The sequence below is a fragment of the Haemaphysalis longicornis genome, unplaced genomic scaffold (genome assembly GCF_048455015.1).
Source record: "Haemaphysalis longicornis isolate Haplotype H1 unplaced genomic scaffold, Haemaphysalis longicornis Haplotype H1 scaffold_4, whole genome shotgun sequence".
NCBI lineage: Eukaryota > Metazoa > Arthropoda > Arachnida > Ixodida > Ixodidae > Haemaphysalis > Haemaphysalis longicornis.
This window is the reverse complement of record NW_027526361.1, coordinates 129188095-129208465: the sequence shown is the minus strand read 5'-3', so window position 1 is coordinate 129208465 and position 20371 is coordinate 129188095. Positions and strand designations below refer to the sequence as shown.

The window sequence follows — 20371 nt, the reverse complement described above, 5'->3', positions numbered from 1 at the left end:
GAGCTGTATTAGGTCAATTGTCTTCGACATAAGGCCAGAAAATTTACATATGGCAAAACATACTTTTATAAAAAATTCATCATAAAAGTTCCTGCGCTAAAGTACCTCTACCTTGTGGCTGAGGACTTTGGAGTTATATAAAAAACAAATAAATAATTACCAAATAAATACGTTTGTGAATCATATAACCTTTTTTTCGTATTTAGTCAGTATTTCTTCTCTAAACCACATAGAAAAGACCGAAACAAACCACGAAGTACACCTATGCTCAGGGGGTTAATTCAGATCAATAAGGCATCCATATCAACGGAATCCAAAAGACTTCAAAAATTTGAACGGTCAGCAGATACCATATGTACTATATACATAGTGCAGACATATGCACTATATATAGTGTAGTACTAAATATGTGCTATAAAACCCAAAACTTTTTTGAAGATGTACGAATTCCTAGGGACCATTCAAGGCGAAATGATACAAAAAATTTAGGAAGGTGTAACAATAAAGAATAAAATTTTTCTGCAAAAGCGCTATATTTTGAGATTGAGAGAGAAGATAAGACCATTGAGCATGCAGTGCCTTTCAAGGATAGATATCGTATAATGCTCAGATGAGAAAAATGATTGATAATTGCATTCCTATATATTATAAGATCGTGATTCGGAAGAATTGTGTAATTGTTTTATCAACGTAATTTCAATGAAAACGGCAGTTAACCAATGTAAATGATTCAAAAGGCATCATGCATCCCGTTACCAGATGACATAGGCGCTAAGAAGGACCGATAATCTTAAAAATAAAGGCAATTAATATTTTACGCCACCTGTAACCACAGTATACAATTGCACACACAAAAAAAACACATTGATGGAGTTTTATTCAAAATGCATAGACCACGAGTTACCACATTTAGGCGTTATAATGCTGTAAATGAAGAAAATATGTCACAGAATATTAAAGACCAAGAAGTACCAATACATCAAAAGCTACATATAAAGATATTTACAAAATAATAATATGTGTCTTGTACACGCTAGAAGACAATGAAACCAAATGATGTCTAACTGAAGCAAACCGATGCAAGAATAGAAAAAACGAACCAGCCGTCAAACGCCCTGCGTCAGCACAAAAATTCATCATTGGCTAAGGTAACACATTTAATCGTTTCAATTTAGCATATAGGGACGATCGACAAAGAAAATATTAATCAACCAAAAATAAAAGAAAGCAACAAAATCAAAAATTAGGAAATAAAACATTTAAAAATATACGTATCTTGTGTACCACCCTCAGAAAACGAAGACAAAAAACGAAAAAGAAGTCTCCGCCAAAAAACCCCAAACATCAACAAAAATACTGACAGTGGACCAACTATGTAACTGGCTGTAGAAAGTTTTCAAAATACAAAAATACAAGAATCACAAGTATGAAATGAACTATTGAGCCAAAGTAACACTTTTTCATCGCTTCCGCAAAAGAGAAAAATAAAAAAAAGTTCTGAAAATCAAAGCAAAACAAAATAGCAAGAACGGCCAACCAGTCAACGCAGTGTATTTGAAAAATTACGCATAATTGTCAGAGTTTACACATTTGTTGTTACAATCGCCTAAATAGAACTTATTGGTGAAGTAGAATTTGAAAAAAAAGCAGAAATGGAAGAACTAGAAAAAGGTCAGAAAATCAAGGAAGAATATAAAAAATATGCGTCATATAAACGCGGCAGTTGCGCATAAATGCATTTTTTGCGCAGTGTAGATATTTGTTTGCTTGCATAGCCATAGTTGCAAATTCTTGTCGATCTAGTTCTTCTGAAAATGAAAGAATACAAAAAAGAAGAACTAAGGCGATATAAAATGAATTACGAAATCAATATTAGGAATTATCTTCACTGCTTACACACGACCCTAAATAAATATACGAAAGCACAGAAAAAAACAGTCAAACGCGAATAAAAAGAACCTCGAAAACCACGAACCACCAACAATGAAAAACACGAACACATAACTCTTTAATCGCGAGGTTAACACATGTAACTGCCATAATAATATGAATGCATGTATTTGGTCAAAATAAATTGCGAACCAATAAGCAAAAGTATATAGAAATATAAAAATCGTACAAGAATATCAAAAAAGTAAATTTTCTACACTGCCCTCACGAGACGAACACGAAATGTCAACAGAAACAGGAATAAAAAGAACACTGCAAAACTATTAAACATGTAATTTCATGTTGGATAACAAAATGAATAATCCTCAACCTTAACACATTTATACGATATAAAAATGTAAATAAAGGCAATTTGTCAAACGAAATAATAAAGAATCATAAAAAACCAAAAATTAAAAGCCAAAGAGCCTAACTCAAAATCTCTCGTCCACATCGCCATCACAATAAATATAAGAAACCCCCCGCCCCCAAGAAAAACTCACGGAAACACAAATAAAAAACATTCAGAACCACGGACCCCAAACCAACCTTTCTACTGCACAAGTATGTGTTATTAAAATAGGTAAGGCATTTAAGCTCTATAACAGTTCAAATGCACATCATTGGCCGAAGGAACCACGAAAAACTACAAAATAATAAAGGAACCCAATGTATTTCGCTTTTCATAGTCAAATCTCCCGTTAAAAATTCACAATGAAGACAAGCAATGTAAGAATGCATACGAATCTGTAGAAAATTCTCTGAATTTTCTCTTTTTTATCTCTTACACAGGTTGTGGGAGGTGACAATATAAAAACAAGGTGAATATACTTACAGGATAGACCGAGTCCTAATTCCTTGAATGCCACAGGATATCTTCTTCCCCAAGCCTGGGTGGCGGCAACGAGTCCACCCAGATGGAAGCCACATATTTCGCCCACAGTCTACAAGGCACGTATCTGTTTGGATTTCCTGCATCAAAACCAAACAGCCATTCTTTGTAGAATCTGAAAGCATCCAATGAACTCTAATGCTGTCGCAAGGCAAAGCACGAAAATACCGAGCGTTGGGAAAAAAAATTCCCCCGCATTTCCCCGAGGGGGAGAATGTGAAAGTGCGAATGCACGGTTGTCAGCCCGCTTGCGGCGCTTGCGCTCGGCCCCCGCAGCCCACCGCCTCGCCGCCTTCTCTTCCATCTCTTCCATCGGGTTTGTAGTATCACGTGTAGACCACGCAGTTATCAAGCCGCTATAACGCCGCTGAGTCGCCAACGCACGCCGCTGACGACGTAGTTTGAATGCGTTAAAGATATAAGGCGCGTTACTCACACTGATATCAGCGTGGCGTCCGTGGCTTAGTCGGTAGCGCGTCGCGCTGCGGCCGCAAAGTCCTCGGATCGAAACCTGGCGCCGGATGCTGTTTCTTTTTTAAATATAGAGGAGCACTGCGGACGCCGACGCCGACGCCGCCGCCGCCGCCGGCGGTGGATGGTTTGGGGTCGCTTATAAAGTGCATTCGCACTTAAAAAAAAGGCTCAGGTTTAGGTCTCGTAAACCTAGTTATTACTGGCACTGGAAGGAACATGCGCACAGTGAGAAATTTTGTCTGTTTGAGATTGCGCGGAGTGCCATGTAGCTATTTCTACTGGATGACTGGATTCATCCTTTCGCTTGCAGTGAAGGACACGCACAAACAGTCCAGCCGGCGCACCATCGACGGCAAAATTGTTAGGTCAAGCGCCGGTGAAGAAGCCACTGCCTACGGTCATTCTCTATAAACCCGGAGATAACAGATTTTAACGCAAAGCTTTCTACCTCTACCAGCCAAAGGTTCTTTTGGGGCGTGCGTGACAATAAACCCCCAACGCGACGGAGGCCACGGGAAAGGGGGGGGGGGGGGGAGGTGGAGGGTTTTACTGTTGGAGAACACTTTAGATGGCGCGGTGAATTTACCCAGCGTTCCTCGCGCGAAGGTGCCTGCTAGCCGATGTGCGCGTTGGCGGTACGGCGTTGTCGTCTTCTTTGGCAACGGTTGTCTCGGGCTTATTTTGGCGCAGCTTGGCGTCCATTGCGCGCTTCATTCGCATGGCTGATTAGCTTGTTTGACATCACATCCTGGGTAACCCGGATACGACGGAATTAAGTGGTCGTACGCCAAAGATACGTTAAGGATTTGATTGCAGGGTGGGAGAACAAAATGTAGAGGCCACATACTGGCATCTGGTCACTAAACAAACGCTACCTTTTGCAGACTGCTTGCCACGAATGGGACTCCGTTTTCTGAATTTGGTGAATACCCATTCCGTTATGTTTTAAGAGTTATTACAAAAGGCGAAATGAGCAACTGGTTCTGATATATAGCGATTATAAAAGTTCCCTCAGCTTTATCGCAATTCTCAAACTTACTAAACTAACTAGTTCAAATCGTTATAAATGGGAATCACTAAGCTCACATTCCGAATTGTTTCGGTGTCTACGCTTGTGTCGAGCGGTGGTGTAGCCCCAAGCTACCACATCAGGATGGCTAGGTTCCCGTCACGCCCGTCCGTTTTATTTCTTCCGACGCACGGCCGGGCTACAGCGGCGGCGTCCGCCGCTCTAGCGCGGCCGTGGCCGACGCCGCTGCTTTCGGGACGCCGCCCCCGCGATTCCTAGGTAACGGCTAGCAGAATCTCTGGTTTCACTCTTTGTAGAGCCACGTGTGTGAATTCATGTGACGTCGCATGGGCAATTGTTGTGGGTGTCATTTAAAGCTTTGCTTTACAATCACCTGCACAGCGGGGACTGGAGTGGGTATTTTATTGGGAAAACTTTGTTTACAGGAGATTCTTTGAAACATTTGGTGTCTTTATGGGTATTCGTTAATATTTTCTTTATCCTCCGAAAAATCAGCCCATTTATAATAATTATGTTGACCATTTTGTGAACGATCCATTTGGCTGTCTTTTGTGCCAAGGAAGGTGGATTTTTTACTAACATAATTGACTCATCCCTTCTTTTTAAAAATGACAGAGATATATCGACAGCGAAACACCTCGCATCTTCCCCAAAAAAAGCAGAATTGCGATGCGACCCATCCAAACCCCACCAAACAGCACATGTGAGCACATGTCATTGACACAACACACCGACGAAGGAATAGATGTCACCGTTATACAGCGTAAATTTCAAAAAAGAATTCCTAAATCATCAAGACTGCAGAACTAAGGAAACAAAAACTTATAAAGAAAATGCAGAATTGAAAGCGTTTATCGAGTGCACTGCGCTCATGGGATGGAGACAAATTCAAAAATCACGAAAAAAGAAGGTGGAAAGCTCCAACCAAGATCATCTTGTATCCGAAATGTATGTTTGCGTGTTCACTTGCATGGGCAGCGTGACAGGGGCCTGCCAAAAGTAGAGCTACCGTGAAACCATTTCCCCGACGCTTCTTTAGCGTTCTACGCCCGGTGCTGAGCATAGCTTCCTTTCTGCGCATCCACTCTGCGAGATGGACGGGGTAGTTGACAAGACCGAGAAACATTTTCCAACGCGTGTCAGGCGCCGCCACTGAAACGTCGTAAAACATTCAGCCGCAGTTGCATTCGCAGTTTTCAGTAGTACATGTTGCTTAGTGTCTTGTTTTGTTATGTCGTTGTTTTCCCAGAGCATTTTCTTTCTCTGTAGAAAGTGTTGGCTGTTTGAGCTTGAATAAAAAAAACTGGAATGGTGCAATACTTGGATCGATAAAGTATGTGTAAGTGGACTGGGGAAAAATGGGGAATGTTTTAAGCATTCAAATTTACTTAGGTAATGTTTAATGTTAGGCTTGTAGCGTATTAGTTATAATATGCGTAGATAACACCGTGAAAGAGGAGGCAGAAGTGCCTGGCCGACACCCTGTGAACACTTCTCAGGGGCTCAAAGGGAATATGGTAGCCCATTGAGCACTTTTCATGGTGCGCAAGAGCAAATCCTGGAAGCAGAGCTTCGGTAATGGTGTTGAAGAAAGCTTCCAATTTAAAATTCCCGTTTATGTCCTCCCAGATTCTCAGCAAGAAAGGGTGAGGGGCAATGCAGTACGCAACTTCCGTTCACAGCTGAGAATGGTTTTCATACGGACAAAAGTCTCCTCCTCGTTCCATAGCCGTCGTTTCGAAATGCCGCAGCTGTCAATTCTCGCGACGCTCTTCTACTACCTAATGCACCCGGGCGACTACAACCAGGCACTCTCGGCCTTTCCGTGCACTTTTATCTTTTTCCTCTGCTGTGTTTGCCAATCTCATGTGGTGTACAGCATCCCATTGAATTGCAAAAAGTACTACATAGGCCAGACGGGTCGTTGCATTAACGACCGTCTACGTGAACACGCCAATGCGCTCAATTGGTCTGTTGGCGGGCACCTTGCTCCGCAATGCAAAAGTTGTGGCTGCACGCCTATGTTTAAAAAGTGCAGTATATTAGGCGATTATCGGGAGCAGAAGGCACGTGAGATTTATTCATTGTTCAGCAGAGTGATGTATGCATTAGCACACCGAGCATTTCGCTCTTTGAAAAAGAGATTCCATATTTAAGAACTTGACACGTGTCTCCTGTCATCATTGCTGTGTGGGATTTTTAGGAATCAATTCAGTGGTGCTTTCTCTTGTTCCTTCCCCCCTACACCTTCTTCTTCCTTATTGTTTCTGGTGGTCGACCAGCGTGTATAAAACTGGCGCCCCGATGCAATAAATCATTCGGTTGTTAGTAAACGCTTGTGTTTGTCTCGTCTCCGCCTCGTCCGTTCATTGCGCTGCCCTCTATTGTCAAATGTATTTTCATATTTAGTGTTACGACGCATCTTTCTAGCGTACCATTCGGCAGAAAGTGTAGGGATTACGCAGAAAACGCAACATAAATAAGTGCAACTACAGGATTTTTGTTCATAAAATGAGGCTGAAAATAACTCGTTGAACTGCATGCACCCTACTTGAACCCCACGCACGGCACCGTTCGGACAACCGCAGGTTTCCCCGATATAGTGCTCGAAGTTATTGTGCATAGGATTTATTTATCTGGTGACCTGCATTGCTGTTTAGATAGCGTCCTAGAAAGCTAGTGGTAGCAATAAACCAAAGAGCAAATAAACCACACTAAGCGCACCTCTAAGCCTGTGAACTTTAAGCAACGTAACCCTCTTACCGACAGTCATTTAAATGGCGAAATGCTAATGGCATTTACAGGAACCTAACTGACCTGCGGGAATCGGTTGTGAATTCTTATGCCCATAACAGTATGGATCCCTAGAGAAGGCAAGCGGGGCAGGGGTGGCAGAATGTTAGGTGGGCAGATGAGATCGAGAAGTTTGAAGGGATAAATTGGTCGCAGTTAGCACATGACCGGCATGATCGGAGATCAATGGGAGAGGCCTTTGCCATGCAGTGGGAGTAGACAGGCTGATGATGGCGATGATCCTGATGGTGCCCACCTTGGTGTTCGGCCTTGCCACGGGGCAGGGACGGCCACCGTGGTCGTGCCAGCGAACTACTTGGCGGCTCCGTGTGCGCGTACCGGCGCCGCACACACTGTCGCAGCGGGACCACTCAGACCATTCTCCCATGACGCAATCCACATGGCAGGGCTCTTGGCAGGTGCTGTTGTCAAAACCTGCGCAGTAAATTCAATGAATAAAAGAGATTAAAAGTGCGACTCGTTAAATTTCATAACTTGGGCAGAGATGTTTTCTTAGCCTTTGGAAAATGCTCATAATCTGCCGCTCATGCAAGGAACTAACCATCGTGATTTGTTACTTGTGGGGTTTAACGCGCCGACGCTACGCAGGCGATGAGGCGCGCCCTAGTGGAGGGCTTCTGAATAATTTTGACTACCTGGGGATCTTTAACTTGCGCGAAATCTCGAACACACGGGCGTTTTTGCTTTTCGCATACATCAAAAAAGCAACTGCCGCTGCCGGGAATCGGACAAGCGTCCTCGTGCTCGTGCTCAGCAGCACAACGCCTTAACCACTGAGCAACCACGGTGGGTAACTCACCATCCTGAGTGTTTTATTAAACTTTCTAAATTTACACCGACGGTGTTTACTTTTCTATGTTTGTATTCCGCTGGCTTGTCGGTTAGCTTTATTTTGCTCTCTGAGGAAGCAAACGAAAAGTTATTCGTATGCCCATGGTGTTTAAATGAAGCTTCTTCGGTGCATTCCCGTTATCATGGTCTTTTTTCTATGCTTTCAGAAGGGGTACATGCTGTGAAGCCACATCGCAAGCACGCTTTCTTAGCAGCTAGATATAAATTTCTGATTGTATTGATTAGTTAACACGAAATATGATTCCGTCAGTTTGAATGGTAAGTATATTTACACACAAGTTGCGTTGAATGACAAAAATTAACAAAATTCTGTGTCGCACGTCTCCAAAAGAGTGAAATTTGAAAAGAAATAAATGTTACTTGAGGCTGGATTGAAAACTTTTACAAACGTGTAATATCGGCAGAAGGTGATTTTTTTTTCAATCCAACTTATCAGGTGAAACACTGATTTGGTTGACGAAGAAGTCGCTCAAGGTTCTCAGATGTTAGTCTGAGTTCGTTGATATTTTGTTCATAACTGTAAACCGGTTTAAATGTTTACCTCTTTTCATAAAACCATGCTGATTTTTTGTGAGACGACGTGTCTATGGGTCAACTTTGCAAGGACTATTAAATGCTGAAGAATAAAGCATTTAACCTTTTCGGCAAAGGAGTGAATTTGTTTAGGTGGTACTGACTGGTAAGGACGGGTAAACCCCAACTGCCTATGAGAAAAGTGGGAGACAAACGGTGTCCGTTAATATGTCATTATGAGCAAGAAGTCCCAAAGAAGCTGCAATAGTAGCGGAAAAATATAACTTTTGAACATAAGAAACAATGCGACGAGCGGTGAACAGCCCACAAAGCACTCCTAATGGCAATTACAAGGTATCTACTTCTAATAACATTGGGTACCACGTTGTCTTAATATGAGCCGTCACCGTAAAAGAGAAGTCGGCTTTTGTAGCGAAAGCTACGCTACCTCGGGCAGTCTTCGCGGGGGGACCAATTTTGCCCTTGAGCACTAGAGGTCAAACCATACCCCCTTCCGCAAACGCCCGGCCCGATGGTGGGAAGAGATAGGCGAGGAGAAAAAGGAGACGTGTGCGGGACCCGTGCGCGGGACATGGCGCAGGAAGCGGAGGAGGCCGCCGCCGCAGCGATAAGCGCACGCCACGAAGGAAGGCAACGAGGCCACGTGCGGCACAGAACCGTGTGAGATAGAGGAAGACGAACAATCCAGCTGTGGACCCTCGTACAGCGGCGAGGCTTAAACAACGGCGCGAGGCGAAAAAGAGGAAAAACGCTACTGTTGCATACAGCTTCGCTACCTTCAAGCCTTAAGCATTATTGTGAGTTTCGTTCATTTTTTTTATTTTTATGTGACTCCTTTTTGCGTATACGTGTTGTAATTCTTGTAAGGCTTCATATACTTTTGTGCCCTCGATAAGTGTTCAAGAGCAGTTAAAATAGGAAATGCATCGAATTAGGCAAAGCAGCAATCGTTCAATGTTATGTGCGTTAAAGGTGCAAACAGACCTGAAGCGTAGAAACGGCAACTTTCGTTATCCATTTGAGTTCATTGTGAACGCTTAATCGTTGCAGTTAACGCGGTTTCCTAGTCACTGGGAAGTTCTTAAGCTCCCATTCTGGCAATTGTAATCAGTTTCATTACAGCCAACTTAAAAGTGTTTGCTATTTCTTAAACTGCACGAAACTATGCCGATGTGAACGATGATCTATTCATGCGTGCATGTCATAAGGCTGCAGCTTAAAGGGACCCTGCACCACGCCTTGAGCAGTTGAGATGCACCTGTGTGATGTTTGGCTTGCACCACCGGGAATACCTGAGCCAAATATCGCACGTGCACGTGAAGCGGTACGCTCGCGAATCGCTGTGAAAGACGCGGAAAAACAAAGTGCGTTTACTTCAATTTCCCGTTATGGACCACAGTAATTACATCATTACAGCGGGGGCTCCAATATTGGCTGTTGCTGGTCAACTTCATGGTTTATTTCTCGCATTTTCTGTGACAATCCGCCGTCGTCGGCGCTGTGAACCCACCTCTTTTATGCCTGAACTTCTACGAACAGTTTTGGGTTTTTTGGGGGGGGTTTGGAGTGCTCACAAAATGTGAGTGACTAACTCAATGCTTCCTTTTTAACCAGACAACTGGAAAACAAACGTTTATTGTTTCAGAAACGCCCTACCAGCCTGAGCGCGCGTTTGTGAGCAGGCAGCCCTGCCTCCTTTTTTGTTTCACAGTGCCGGAAATAGACCCCCTAACGCTGCAGAGATAAAGGGAAAACTCCCCGACCTATATTATACCGAAGGCCGCCGAAGAGAACGTGACGTGCGCCCTCTCCAGGAGAGAGCGCGCAGCTTTTGTCGCGAGGTGCGCGGTAAAACTGAGCGGGAAGATTATGCTCAATTTTTCATCTCGCGTAGCTGTGGTGTCCGGTCCATGTCCGGTACAGAAAACCGCCACCATTACAAAGAGAAAGAAAAAAAACTTTTGAGTGCGTGTGAAAGTTCGGCCCGGGTCGTCAGAGGGGCCGTCGAGCGTGTTTCTACTGTGCTATCTCCATACGTAGCCAGCGGTGGAACAAAAGTTAGCCTGCTACGTTCCGCGTGACAGGTGAGCATGACAGCACGTGAGTAGAAGCTCTCCGCCAAAGCTCTCCGATTCTGGAGAGCTTTCCCCGAAAGTGTTGCCAGTCTGTTTGTTGAAGTAATTCCCGCCGAAAGGCGACACAACAAAAGAAAAATAATCGGGAGGCGCTCTAACACAATTCTTTATGCAAGACTAAAAAAATAACGAACATGAATAATAAACTGTAGGGATTTTCTGCTGCCATTTTGCTACTATTTCACTAGCCACTTGGCGTCGGAAATCTCTGATAGGCTTAAACGAGAACATATTTTACAGTATTTGCGTTTTCGTCGTCAAGAAATGTTTTCGAATCGTTGAAGCACCTACCGGTTGGCGTGCAGGTGTTGGCCGATACCGATGTTCGGAAGCGGAAGCCGCTTCCACAATCAGTAGCATTCTGCAGTATGCAGTCGCTCCAGGGTACGTTTTGGGTTGTGAGGGTTTGCTTCAGGGGACACTGACGCTCTTCATAAAGGTTCACCCGGCAGTTGTGGTTGGTATCCCCTGTAAACAGGTTTTTAAATGCATAAGGTGCATAAGGCCACACTGCTTGGCTGAAAGTTGACTGAGAAATGTAGAAGCGAAAAACTGTTCATCCCGAGCTCAAGATAAAAAAAAAACTCACCGAAATTCAATTATGCCTACATATGGTGTACGGTTAACTTATTTATTCAGAGACAGCGATTTCATGCAGTTCCCTGTAACGATGAAACTTCGAACCATGTACAAAAACTCGGAAGTGCACATCGCCAATGTGTGCAGACCTGAGTATTGGCCTTTAGCAGATGACCTTTATTTTTTTTTCGGTAAATTATTCACAGGACACTTGCCTGGTGCCTTAGCTTAGGTCTTGAAAAGCTACGGAATGTACTTTTTGGTGCTCTATGAGCCATGCTGAACTTTTCTTCTCCCAGTTAGGTCTTAGAATAAGTCGGAACAAACCGGACACTTAATCGACAATTGTACGCCGTCTCCAGTGAAAGCTGATGGCCTGGTCAGTTATGATTCCTTATTCTACAGACAGGTTGTGGGTTTGAATCTGTGAACTTTCCAGCTAAAGAAAAGCAATTTGTTTTCTGATTTCCTTATCTTTTGTGGATTTCCTAAAGAACCCTTACTCAAATATCCGGTGAAAAGCACTAGGAGGAGGTGCTGGAGACTTCAGACCTAGAAGTGCGAACAATGCCGATCAGCAGAGCTCCTGAAGTCGCCACCTGAAACATGCTGGGGGACAGTACAGGCCCTGGACCCCAGAGCGCTGCTCAATGCACTGTAGCGCTCTCTCTCTCTCTCTCTCTCTCTCTCTCTCTCTCTCTCTCTCTCTCTCTCTCTCTCTCTCTCTCTCTCTCTCTCTCTCTCTCTCTCTCTCTCTCCTCTCTCTCTCTCTCTCTCTCTCTCTCTCCATTTCACGCCAGTCCATGCGCCATCACCAGGGCGATGGACACGCGATGGCAGACTCGCACCGAAGAAGAGTCCCCTCGTAAACAAACGGATTACATTTGTCGCTCTAGAGGAAAAATTCGCCTTGATAGGAACCGTCACCAAGATCTTTTCTTTCGGAAACAGGACGACGTTATGGCAATTTAGTGTCAGTAACCATGTGTTTCTGAACGTCGTGCGTATTATAATTTTGTTGAAATGAGCTCCCTTACTTTGTAGAATTCTTCATAGAGGTGTTACCTTGTTTTTTAAAGCAAAATATTTCAATAATGCAAAGGTACGGTCGCCTCTCGTTGAACAGTTGACGACTTTTAACGAACAAAAACAAAAAAAACGACATCTATTTGCTGCTAATTACACCATTTATTCTTGCCCGTCCAAAGTAGTAATAAAACACTGGCTGCACACATGCGTTGTCGTTCAGGTAACCGTCTATTGAAGTAAAAGCAAACGTTAAAGAAAGCAAACAGACAACACTTACCGATTATCTGGCGTGTCCGGCGACTGAGAACATCACTCTGGCAGACGCCGTCGCCGTCTTCGTGGCCAGGGCAAGGAGACCAGGGAGACCACTCAGAAATGGCGCACTGGTCTTGGCAGCTTACATGACACCTTCGGTGCGCAGGTGGCACTGCAAGCTCCGGCGAAGAAGACACGACGGTCGTCCCGGAAAGACTGATGCAAAGGGCAGGCTCAACCGGTAGACCATGGCTGGAGTCGATGCACGTAACATCTGTGTGGAAAGGGAAAGTACGCTGATACAATCTGCTGCGAACGGAAACACCGAACAGCAAACTGATTTCAGATTTGGAGACGTCTACCTCTTCACTCCGAAGCCTGCACCAACTTCACATGGACTTTCAGGCTCAGATCCATGCAAGAGCTACGACGGATGCTACGATGGATGAAGATTTTGCGAAAATTCAACTTCTGACCTGCATGAGGCAGAGGGTCTGACGCTCTGATTACCTAACAATAGGTTGCGCTGCTGCCCAATTTAAAAGAGTAATTTACTGGCATCTTAGTTATACCGGAACATCGAACATGGCTACGAAGTTGTGATGTCTATAAGAAATGCATTTTCCTGGGCGTCATGATTTCTTGGTCGTAAGCTAGTGTGGGAACGTTTATGCACAAGGGTTTGGGACGTCATGTAAGGTAAACCTGTCAGTAATTTCAAGCACCCCCCTAAACGTTTATACCCCCTTCCACCATACGACACTCTTAAAAATGCAATGGCGATCACAAAGCAAGAAAAGGAGAAATTTTCTTCATCACGTATTCGCTGTGTGATTCTCCAAGGCTTAATCTGAAATTTCTCTTATAGTTGCCATGACCTTTGAGAACCGTGGTTTTCAATATTTAGGTTCAACCTACCTCTTCAGCCTTCTTTCATTTTGAGCTGACATGTAAATACGGTTATCTAGATATAAATCGCCAGCATAAATTATGAAATATACCCTGAAGCATAAAGACAAGTTCAGGGATTTTGGCGGGGTTTCAGGCCGCAACTAAAAATATTTCACTAGGGGTGGTGACACTTGTTCAAGAAGCATACAAACTGCGGTCATTTCTTTATAGGTTTGTTGACAGCTGAAAGGTCTTTAACGGCAATGTCCGGTCAAGGGTAATCGGAACTGGAAGCTTCTTTAAACGCTTTCGGGGATTAACCGTACGGTGAGTATCATAAAATATGAAATCAATGCATCTGGGAAATTTCTTCTATTTTAAAAACAGCTTTGTTTTTCTGACCACCCTGTCTTACGGGAGCTGCTGCTACTTTCTGCTTTGCTGATCGGTGCGCCACTGGGTTTTACTACACACCAGATAACGTTGTCGTCGGGCTATCGCTCCCGCGAGGCCAAGAAAGCGACTCATGGAGGGGATCCTGGTGAAGTTAACCAGATAAAGGGGGCCTCCAAGCACAACACGCTCGGGCCCTATGGGACAGCAAAATCGAACTGCGCCCGGAGATGTCCGGGTTCATGCGTATATTATGATCTGGCCCTGGGAGCTGGTGCCAGTGACATTGAGACATTAAACTTTTCTCGTTATTCCTGTTGCTTTTAGCGCACCGTCTACTGCTCGCCGCTCCGAAACATCAGCAACAACCAAGGACAATACGTCGCGAAAAAATGTCCCCAGAAAGTTTATGTGAAAACACATGTACAACAATGAAAGCTTTTGTGCAACGTGGATTCCCACTTCCGCGTTGGACCCATGAACACGATTTTTTTTTCATTTTTGAACACTCTTAGAGCAAATCGTTCAAGAAGGCAGTGCTTATTAAACAGTCGGGACATTAAACATTTGAAGCGGAAAACGTAATCGTTACCACTACCATAAAAAGCAATGGTAGACAGGTGGATACAGCGCCAGTCTTACAGATGCAACGTAAAAAGCGCTGCCATGTTAGCGTGTAAAATTTCCTTAATGCAGCAGATCATTTATAATTACTTTCACTGTATTTCCTCGTCAAAGCAAACTATAACAAATGCAGAACAATGCACGCTAAAGGGATAATATTTAGCAAATGGAGCGCACGTTACACACTATTAAAACACTGAAAAATGTAGAATATAATGGGATATGCAAATAGTGGTGGGTAGCTAATCATGCCAATACCCCAGAGAAGGTCGTTCCGTACTGTAGAGGTAGGTGACTCGAATGCATATTATTAACCGCGTTCGCGTTTTTTTTTAACTTATTTTTTAGAAGATCCCAAATTTCTTTTTTCAGCACTACATAATAGGCCGCCTCAGCTTGACCTATAAGCAATCTTTCACTACTATATCGTTGAGGTTTCTTTGTAGGGGTTTACGCCTTCCGTTTGATGGATTGATCCAAGCCTTTGTTGAAGGGAAAGGAGGCCCGGAGGTTATGCATATTTGAGCGGAAGCGAAGGTGTGGGGGAGTGGTCGACGTTTTTAGTGAGACATATGAATGTCTGTGGAGCACACCTTTTTCGTTATGCCGATGGTGTAAAGGCTCTTCGCGGGATGGGTAATCACCCACGGACTACACTAATCTCGCAGGGCCACTGCGTATACAATAATTACCTAGTGCTTTCAGAAAATTGATGTCGTGATTTGGAGAGTTGATATGATCCGTGTTTTGAGGGACCTGACGGAACAATTGCTATCGTTGGTGCCCGAAATGACTACACACCCACTTGAGGTGGTGAAGTTCCAACGATACATTCTGTTGACGAAAAGGGTGAAACTGGGGTGGATGCTCGTTCGGATGGTACATTTACTGGTAACAGATGGAAAGTAAGCACTGTTGGCGGTGCTTTTTTGGTGAATGGCTCGGCTACCCCGGGTGTTTCAGGTTTCGCGGTAGATATCCCCTTGAATTTGACGTGATAGAGTCATCTTGCGTAGAACGCACTGAGCATCCATTTGAAGGCGTGAATTCGTACGAGTCAACGGCAGAAGCGAAAAAAAAAACATCTATGCTGGTTTTACAAGACACCTAACTGTCAGTGTATACACACACACACACACACACACACACACACACACAAACAAACAAACACACACACATTCATATATATTCATTGGCAAAATTACGACATCATTAACGGAAGTAACGAAGCAAATAAATGATCCCTACCTTTGGTATTTATACTCTCTCCACTTACTCGAAGCTGCTAGCTCCACACAGGCTCCGTCACCTTTGATGCCATTTAGCGCTGTCGCCTCGTTTGCCTAATTGATTGTGGCGCATTATTAGGCGCCGAAAATTTAGAGGGAAGTTAAAATTACAACTGTATTCATTTAGGCAAAATATAGCCTCTCTTAGTCATAGAAGAGGTGAAAGAGCAGCGAACTTTGAGGTCTCGCTGTTAAAATCAGTGTATCGTGCCTCTTTAGGCTGAACGAGTGCAACCAACTGGGATGAGACTGACCGGGAGTTTAACGAGAACAAAGGCTTGCATGATGACTATAGTTGGCAACAGTATCCTGAATACCTGTGCTGGGGGGAGGGAGATTTTATGCAAAATTGTGTCTTTTGTACTAATACAGGCGCCAAACAAGGCAATTTAGATTACCGCAACTGCACCGCCAATTCAACAAATTCCTTATTTGGCTGGAGCCGAGTGGCTTGGTTCGGGCGAAATTAAATAAAGGATGGGACTTCGCGCACTGTACACTAATGGGTTTAATAAAGTTGTGTTTCAAAACGAAGCTTGAGTGCTCTCACTGATCGCGTCTGTAACGCAAAAACTCCTTGCAGGAAAGCCAACTTTCTCTGAAGATGATAGTGAATGATTGTGGGTGAAGTGAAAGCAAAAAAAGCACTTCAGGGGCCGGAAAGAAACCTGGGTCGCTCGCGTTAAGAAGCCGGCGTCTATCCGATTGCTCCATTTCGACAAGGTCGAAACTCAGTGCAAACTCAGACGACAATGAAAGAATCCATCACGTTTCGCCTTCAACCCTCGGCGTCATTAGACAGAGGGGTGCATAATTGCGTTTAATATAGTTTGAAAGCCTGACAATATTCGTAATAAAAAAAGGAACCGATGAAATTCAGAGTGTAAACATTTAAACACGGGAAAATTGGATTGGTTTTCAGCTTCAGCTTACCCGGCATTAGCCTGGCGCCTAAAAAGGCGAAAGATTGACGAAACGGAAAAATATAAATTCTTATGTATTCTTTCATTTTCGGTGGGGTTTGTGTAAAAACCTTTTATGCATACATCCGCTGGTTTTATACAACAACGGTTGTTTGCAGCACCATGTCTTGGCCAACGTCCTCTCCTATTCTTGGCCGTCTAAACAGGGAAGGTGCACTTCAGAGCTACGCGACAACTGTCGGGAACTATTCGTGGCTGAGTGACGATTACAAAATGACAAGAGCTGCACAACACTTCAATGCAACAATGTGGGTCAAAACAGCAGCGACACGAAAAGAAAGAGCCCCTCTCACTCCGAACTTGGTGCCCGTTTCCACATAGACTGTCCGGAGCGAGGACGCACTGTGACCATGGGGAAGTGCTCCAGCGAAAGCGTCCTTGCTGTGAGCTGCTACGCTCCAGAAGACACCAGGGCTCAGCGTCGGTAGTGTGGCACAGCCTAACTTCCCGTAGGCTATGCCACGGGCATGGTCGGCCACCCAGCGTCTCTCGCTGAAGTACGAACCGCTCACGCATCACCACGGGCGCAGCTCCTGCATAGACGTCCCAGTGAGGTGGTGCTGGCAGGCGAGAATGCGTTCAGCAGATCAATGCCATCCGCCTTAAGGTTGGAATGCTCCGGGTAGTTTTGGAATCACAATGCTTTGAATCGGTACTAATAGATTTGAGAGGCAACTGCAGAACTCAGCCAGCATTAGGCGGATATTACCCGTGCTCCTGAAAAGCGGAAAAACGAGCTTGTTGACTGTTCAATGCAAGTCACTAGAGACGAAGAAGAAAACGTTGGAGAGAATTATTATGGTTTCTTGGGAATAGCGTGCTTAATCAGCAATCATAAAATAAAAAGAAGTTCCCGTGGTCCAATTATGTAAACTAGCAAGAATTGCAATCATAGGGTAAATTCATTAACACAGTGCTTTCGAGCTCTAAGCTCTCGTGGGGATCGCAAGAGTAGAGAATAAATATTTGCGAAGTTTTGTCTCGTACATTCGAGCAGAATCTGAAAGATTCAAAAAACGACCGTAGAGTGTTGATTTGATATAAAACTTTAGTCCATTCCAAATATGTTAGAAGTAGAAAATTGCAAAAAAGCGCATACATTCAGGCGTGTTTTTCAGACTGAGCTAACGTAGCGTATGTTAGAAGTTGAAAATTGCACAAAAGCACCTACAGAAAGACGTGTTTTTCAGACTGAACTAGAGAAGCGTAAGCTTGTTGGCCGAATTATGGAACCACTTCACAATGCATCCATGTTAATCTCCGATACAGTATGTAAACTAATTAACACAGATGTATGTCAAATCACCAAATACAAAGAAAGCTTGCTTCTTTATACGCATGATAAAAATGCGGTTCCAACGTTCAGGAATACCAGTGCGCTTAAAAACAACGCCAGTCCTTACAGATGTACTTGCAAACTTTTTAAGCACCAAGAAAAAGTACAATAAATATTAGGTTCTTTTTGCCCCATTAGTTTCATGGTCATTGTAGTTTAGTGCATTGTCTTGCGTGGCGTTTTTTTTAGGCCTCCCGATTTTTCTTTCGGCTGCGCCAGAACTACGGATGTTCATGGTAAACGTAATTATACTTAATCTATAACACTAAATGTTCTAATTCTAAGCGGAAATTTTCTCTATAAATAAAAAGAACGCAATTCTCCAAAGAAAAAAAAAACATGAAATCATCCGGACTTTCAGGTTTCCCGAAATGACTGTCTTGCAAAACTATTAGGAAAACTCTAGAGCCACTCGGTGCTTCTTTGTTTGGGGTAAGGTAATGTCAATCACGTTGTGGCCAAGGCCAAATTTAAATACGCCTGTACCTTGTTGTTTGTTTGGGGCCTATGCAAGTCAAAACAGTTTCAAGGCAGAATTACCGATCCAGTCCTAATTGTGTTGGTTAAAGTCGACAACTAGGCAGCAGAAAAGAACCACCCGCGTGTCACCTTATCGTCTCCGTCATGCAGAGGGCCTATGCGTTAAAGTGTTGATGTCTGTTTCCAATTTTTGAGGGGTGTTGCGGACTGTGGAGATTAGCATTTCGTCACACGTATTTCCACAGCAGACGTCCGCAGGTTTAATGGTATTTGTCTTCGACTTCAGCATCAATGACGATGTGAGCTAACTGTTGTGTTGGCAACATTGCGTGAGGTTTGAAACTGACACAAACAAAACATCCGGAAGAAGCCATTGACCAATACATCAGTGGGGGCGTATGCTGTGTCCGCGTAAGTAGCGCGGTGTAAATTTTAGTACTCGCATGAAATAATAAAATCTTCATAGTTGAAGAAACTGGTGATCGCCGACCAAAGGTTTAATTAAGAAGGCTAAAAAGACATTTCGCTTCCCTTACGGAAGCCTTGTTGACTCTTATTAATAAAAGCTCCGGAAGCTTTGATAACGCTCTCGGGTATGCATGTGTCGCACCGTAGGTGCGTACCTATGTTAGCCAATACGTCTGTTTGTAGCATTAGAGATACCTCAGAATTAGTATACTGAATCCCCACCGAAGGAAAATCGTTCAAAACAGACCTTTTTTTATGGACGCTGGAAGAAATCGGACCATTTGTTAGTCTCTTCAAAGAGGTCTGTACTGTGCTGTACTGTACTGTTTTTCACCATTTCTTCATTTGCTCTAAAATTGTGTTGGTTTCTGGCGAATCATTTTACTATTTTTGGTTTCTTTTTTGATAGCGCATCAGGCAAACCTTTACACCAGAAAGCGCCTATCTTATTTATTAGTACTCGCTGCGGTGGTACTGAAGACTTCTACGGCAAAACCATATTATAATAAAGATTCATCCGTATACAAGCACAATGAACCAATCCTGAAGCATCCACAAACCATATTTTTCACTTTTGCGCCTAACTTTTGATTCCCGCACCTATTCCGTTTGTGATGTCGCTGGTTGAAGGTTCACTTTGTCATTATTCCAACAACATTTCACTTAAAATATTTTGAAGTTGAATATTGGAAGGAGGGCTTTGCATGAAAGTAGGACCATCCAGAAGCGGCGATTCTAATTTGATTTTGTCAGAATGAAATGCAGGCGCTTAGAAACGCCTGCGAGAACAAAAAACCTGGTATTTCAATTTGTGGCAAGATTAGAACCCGAGAAATGGAAGCACAATTGGTCTAAAAACGAAAATTAAGGTGCACTGCCCAGGAACGAAAGCAAACAACCAGAAAAGCCTAGACAAAATTCGCTTTTGTCTCACGCCTGTCTGCGTATTTTCCTGACAAGAAGTGGCATTAATGTACGAACTTCTCTCATCGCAATGCCACCGGGAGTACAGAAAACGCTGCCTGGTCTTTTCTCCGGATTCTTTTGATGCGAGTTATCTTAATTTTGGCGCTCTCTCGCATATCCAAAGATCTAGGGTCCACACTCGCTTACAACGTAGAAGGATATTAAAACTTTTTCAAGAGAGAAGTATCTAGGGCATGAATTAGAAAAAAAGAACTTTAATTTCGCCCTTATTGTTCCTCGCATTTATTTTATTTGTACCTGTGACGATGGAAATTGCATAAAGGTACTGACACGTGGAACGTGTAGATTAGAAACAATGAAGAAACGTGAGTTGGGAGACATCTGCTGCTAAAAAGATGAAAAAACGATTTAACGACATAGAAAATCCCGCTAAACAAGGCGATAACCAAATGACACC

General features: G+C 43.6%; 1 protein-coding gene across 5 annotated transcripts in view; it reads right to left on the bottom strand.

Annotated features, from left to right (window-relative positions):
- Nucleotides 1–20371, bottom strand: part of LOC144179371 (thrombospondin type-1 domain-containing protein 7A-like) — a 579123-nt gene that overhangs the window by 303972 nt on the left and 254780 nt on the right. For all 5 annotated transcript variants that reach the window (XM_077707698.1, XM_077707699.1, XM_077707702.1 and 2 more), the window contains 5 exons: nucleotides 16997–17236; nucleotides 12546–12797; nucleotides 10952–11128; nucleotides 7375–7553; nucleotides 2765–2901 (listed from right to left, as the gene is read on the bottom strand). In XM_077707698.1, the coding sequence (XP_077563824.1) occupies nucleotides 2765–2901; nucleotides 7375–7553; nucleotides 10952–11128; nucleotides 12546–12797; nucleotides 16997–17236 (985 nt within the window). The remainder of the gene's footprint in view (nucleotides 1–2764; nucleotides 2902–7374; nucleotides 7554–10951; nucleotides 11129–12545; nucleotides 12798–16996; nucleotides 17237–20371) is intronic.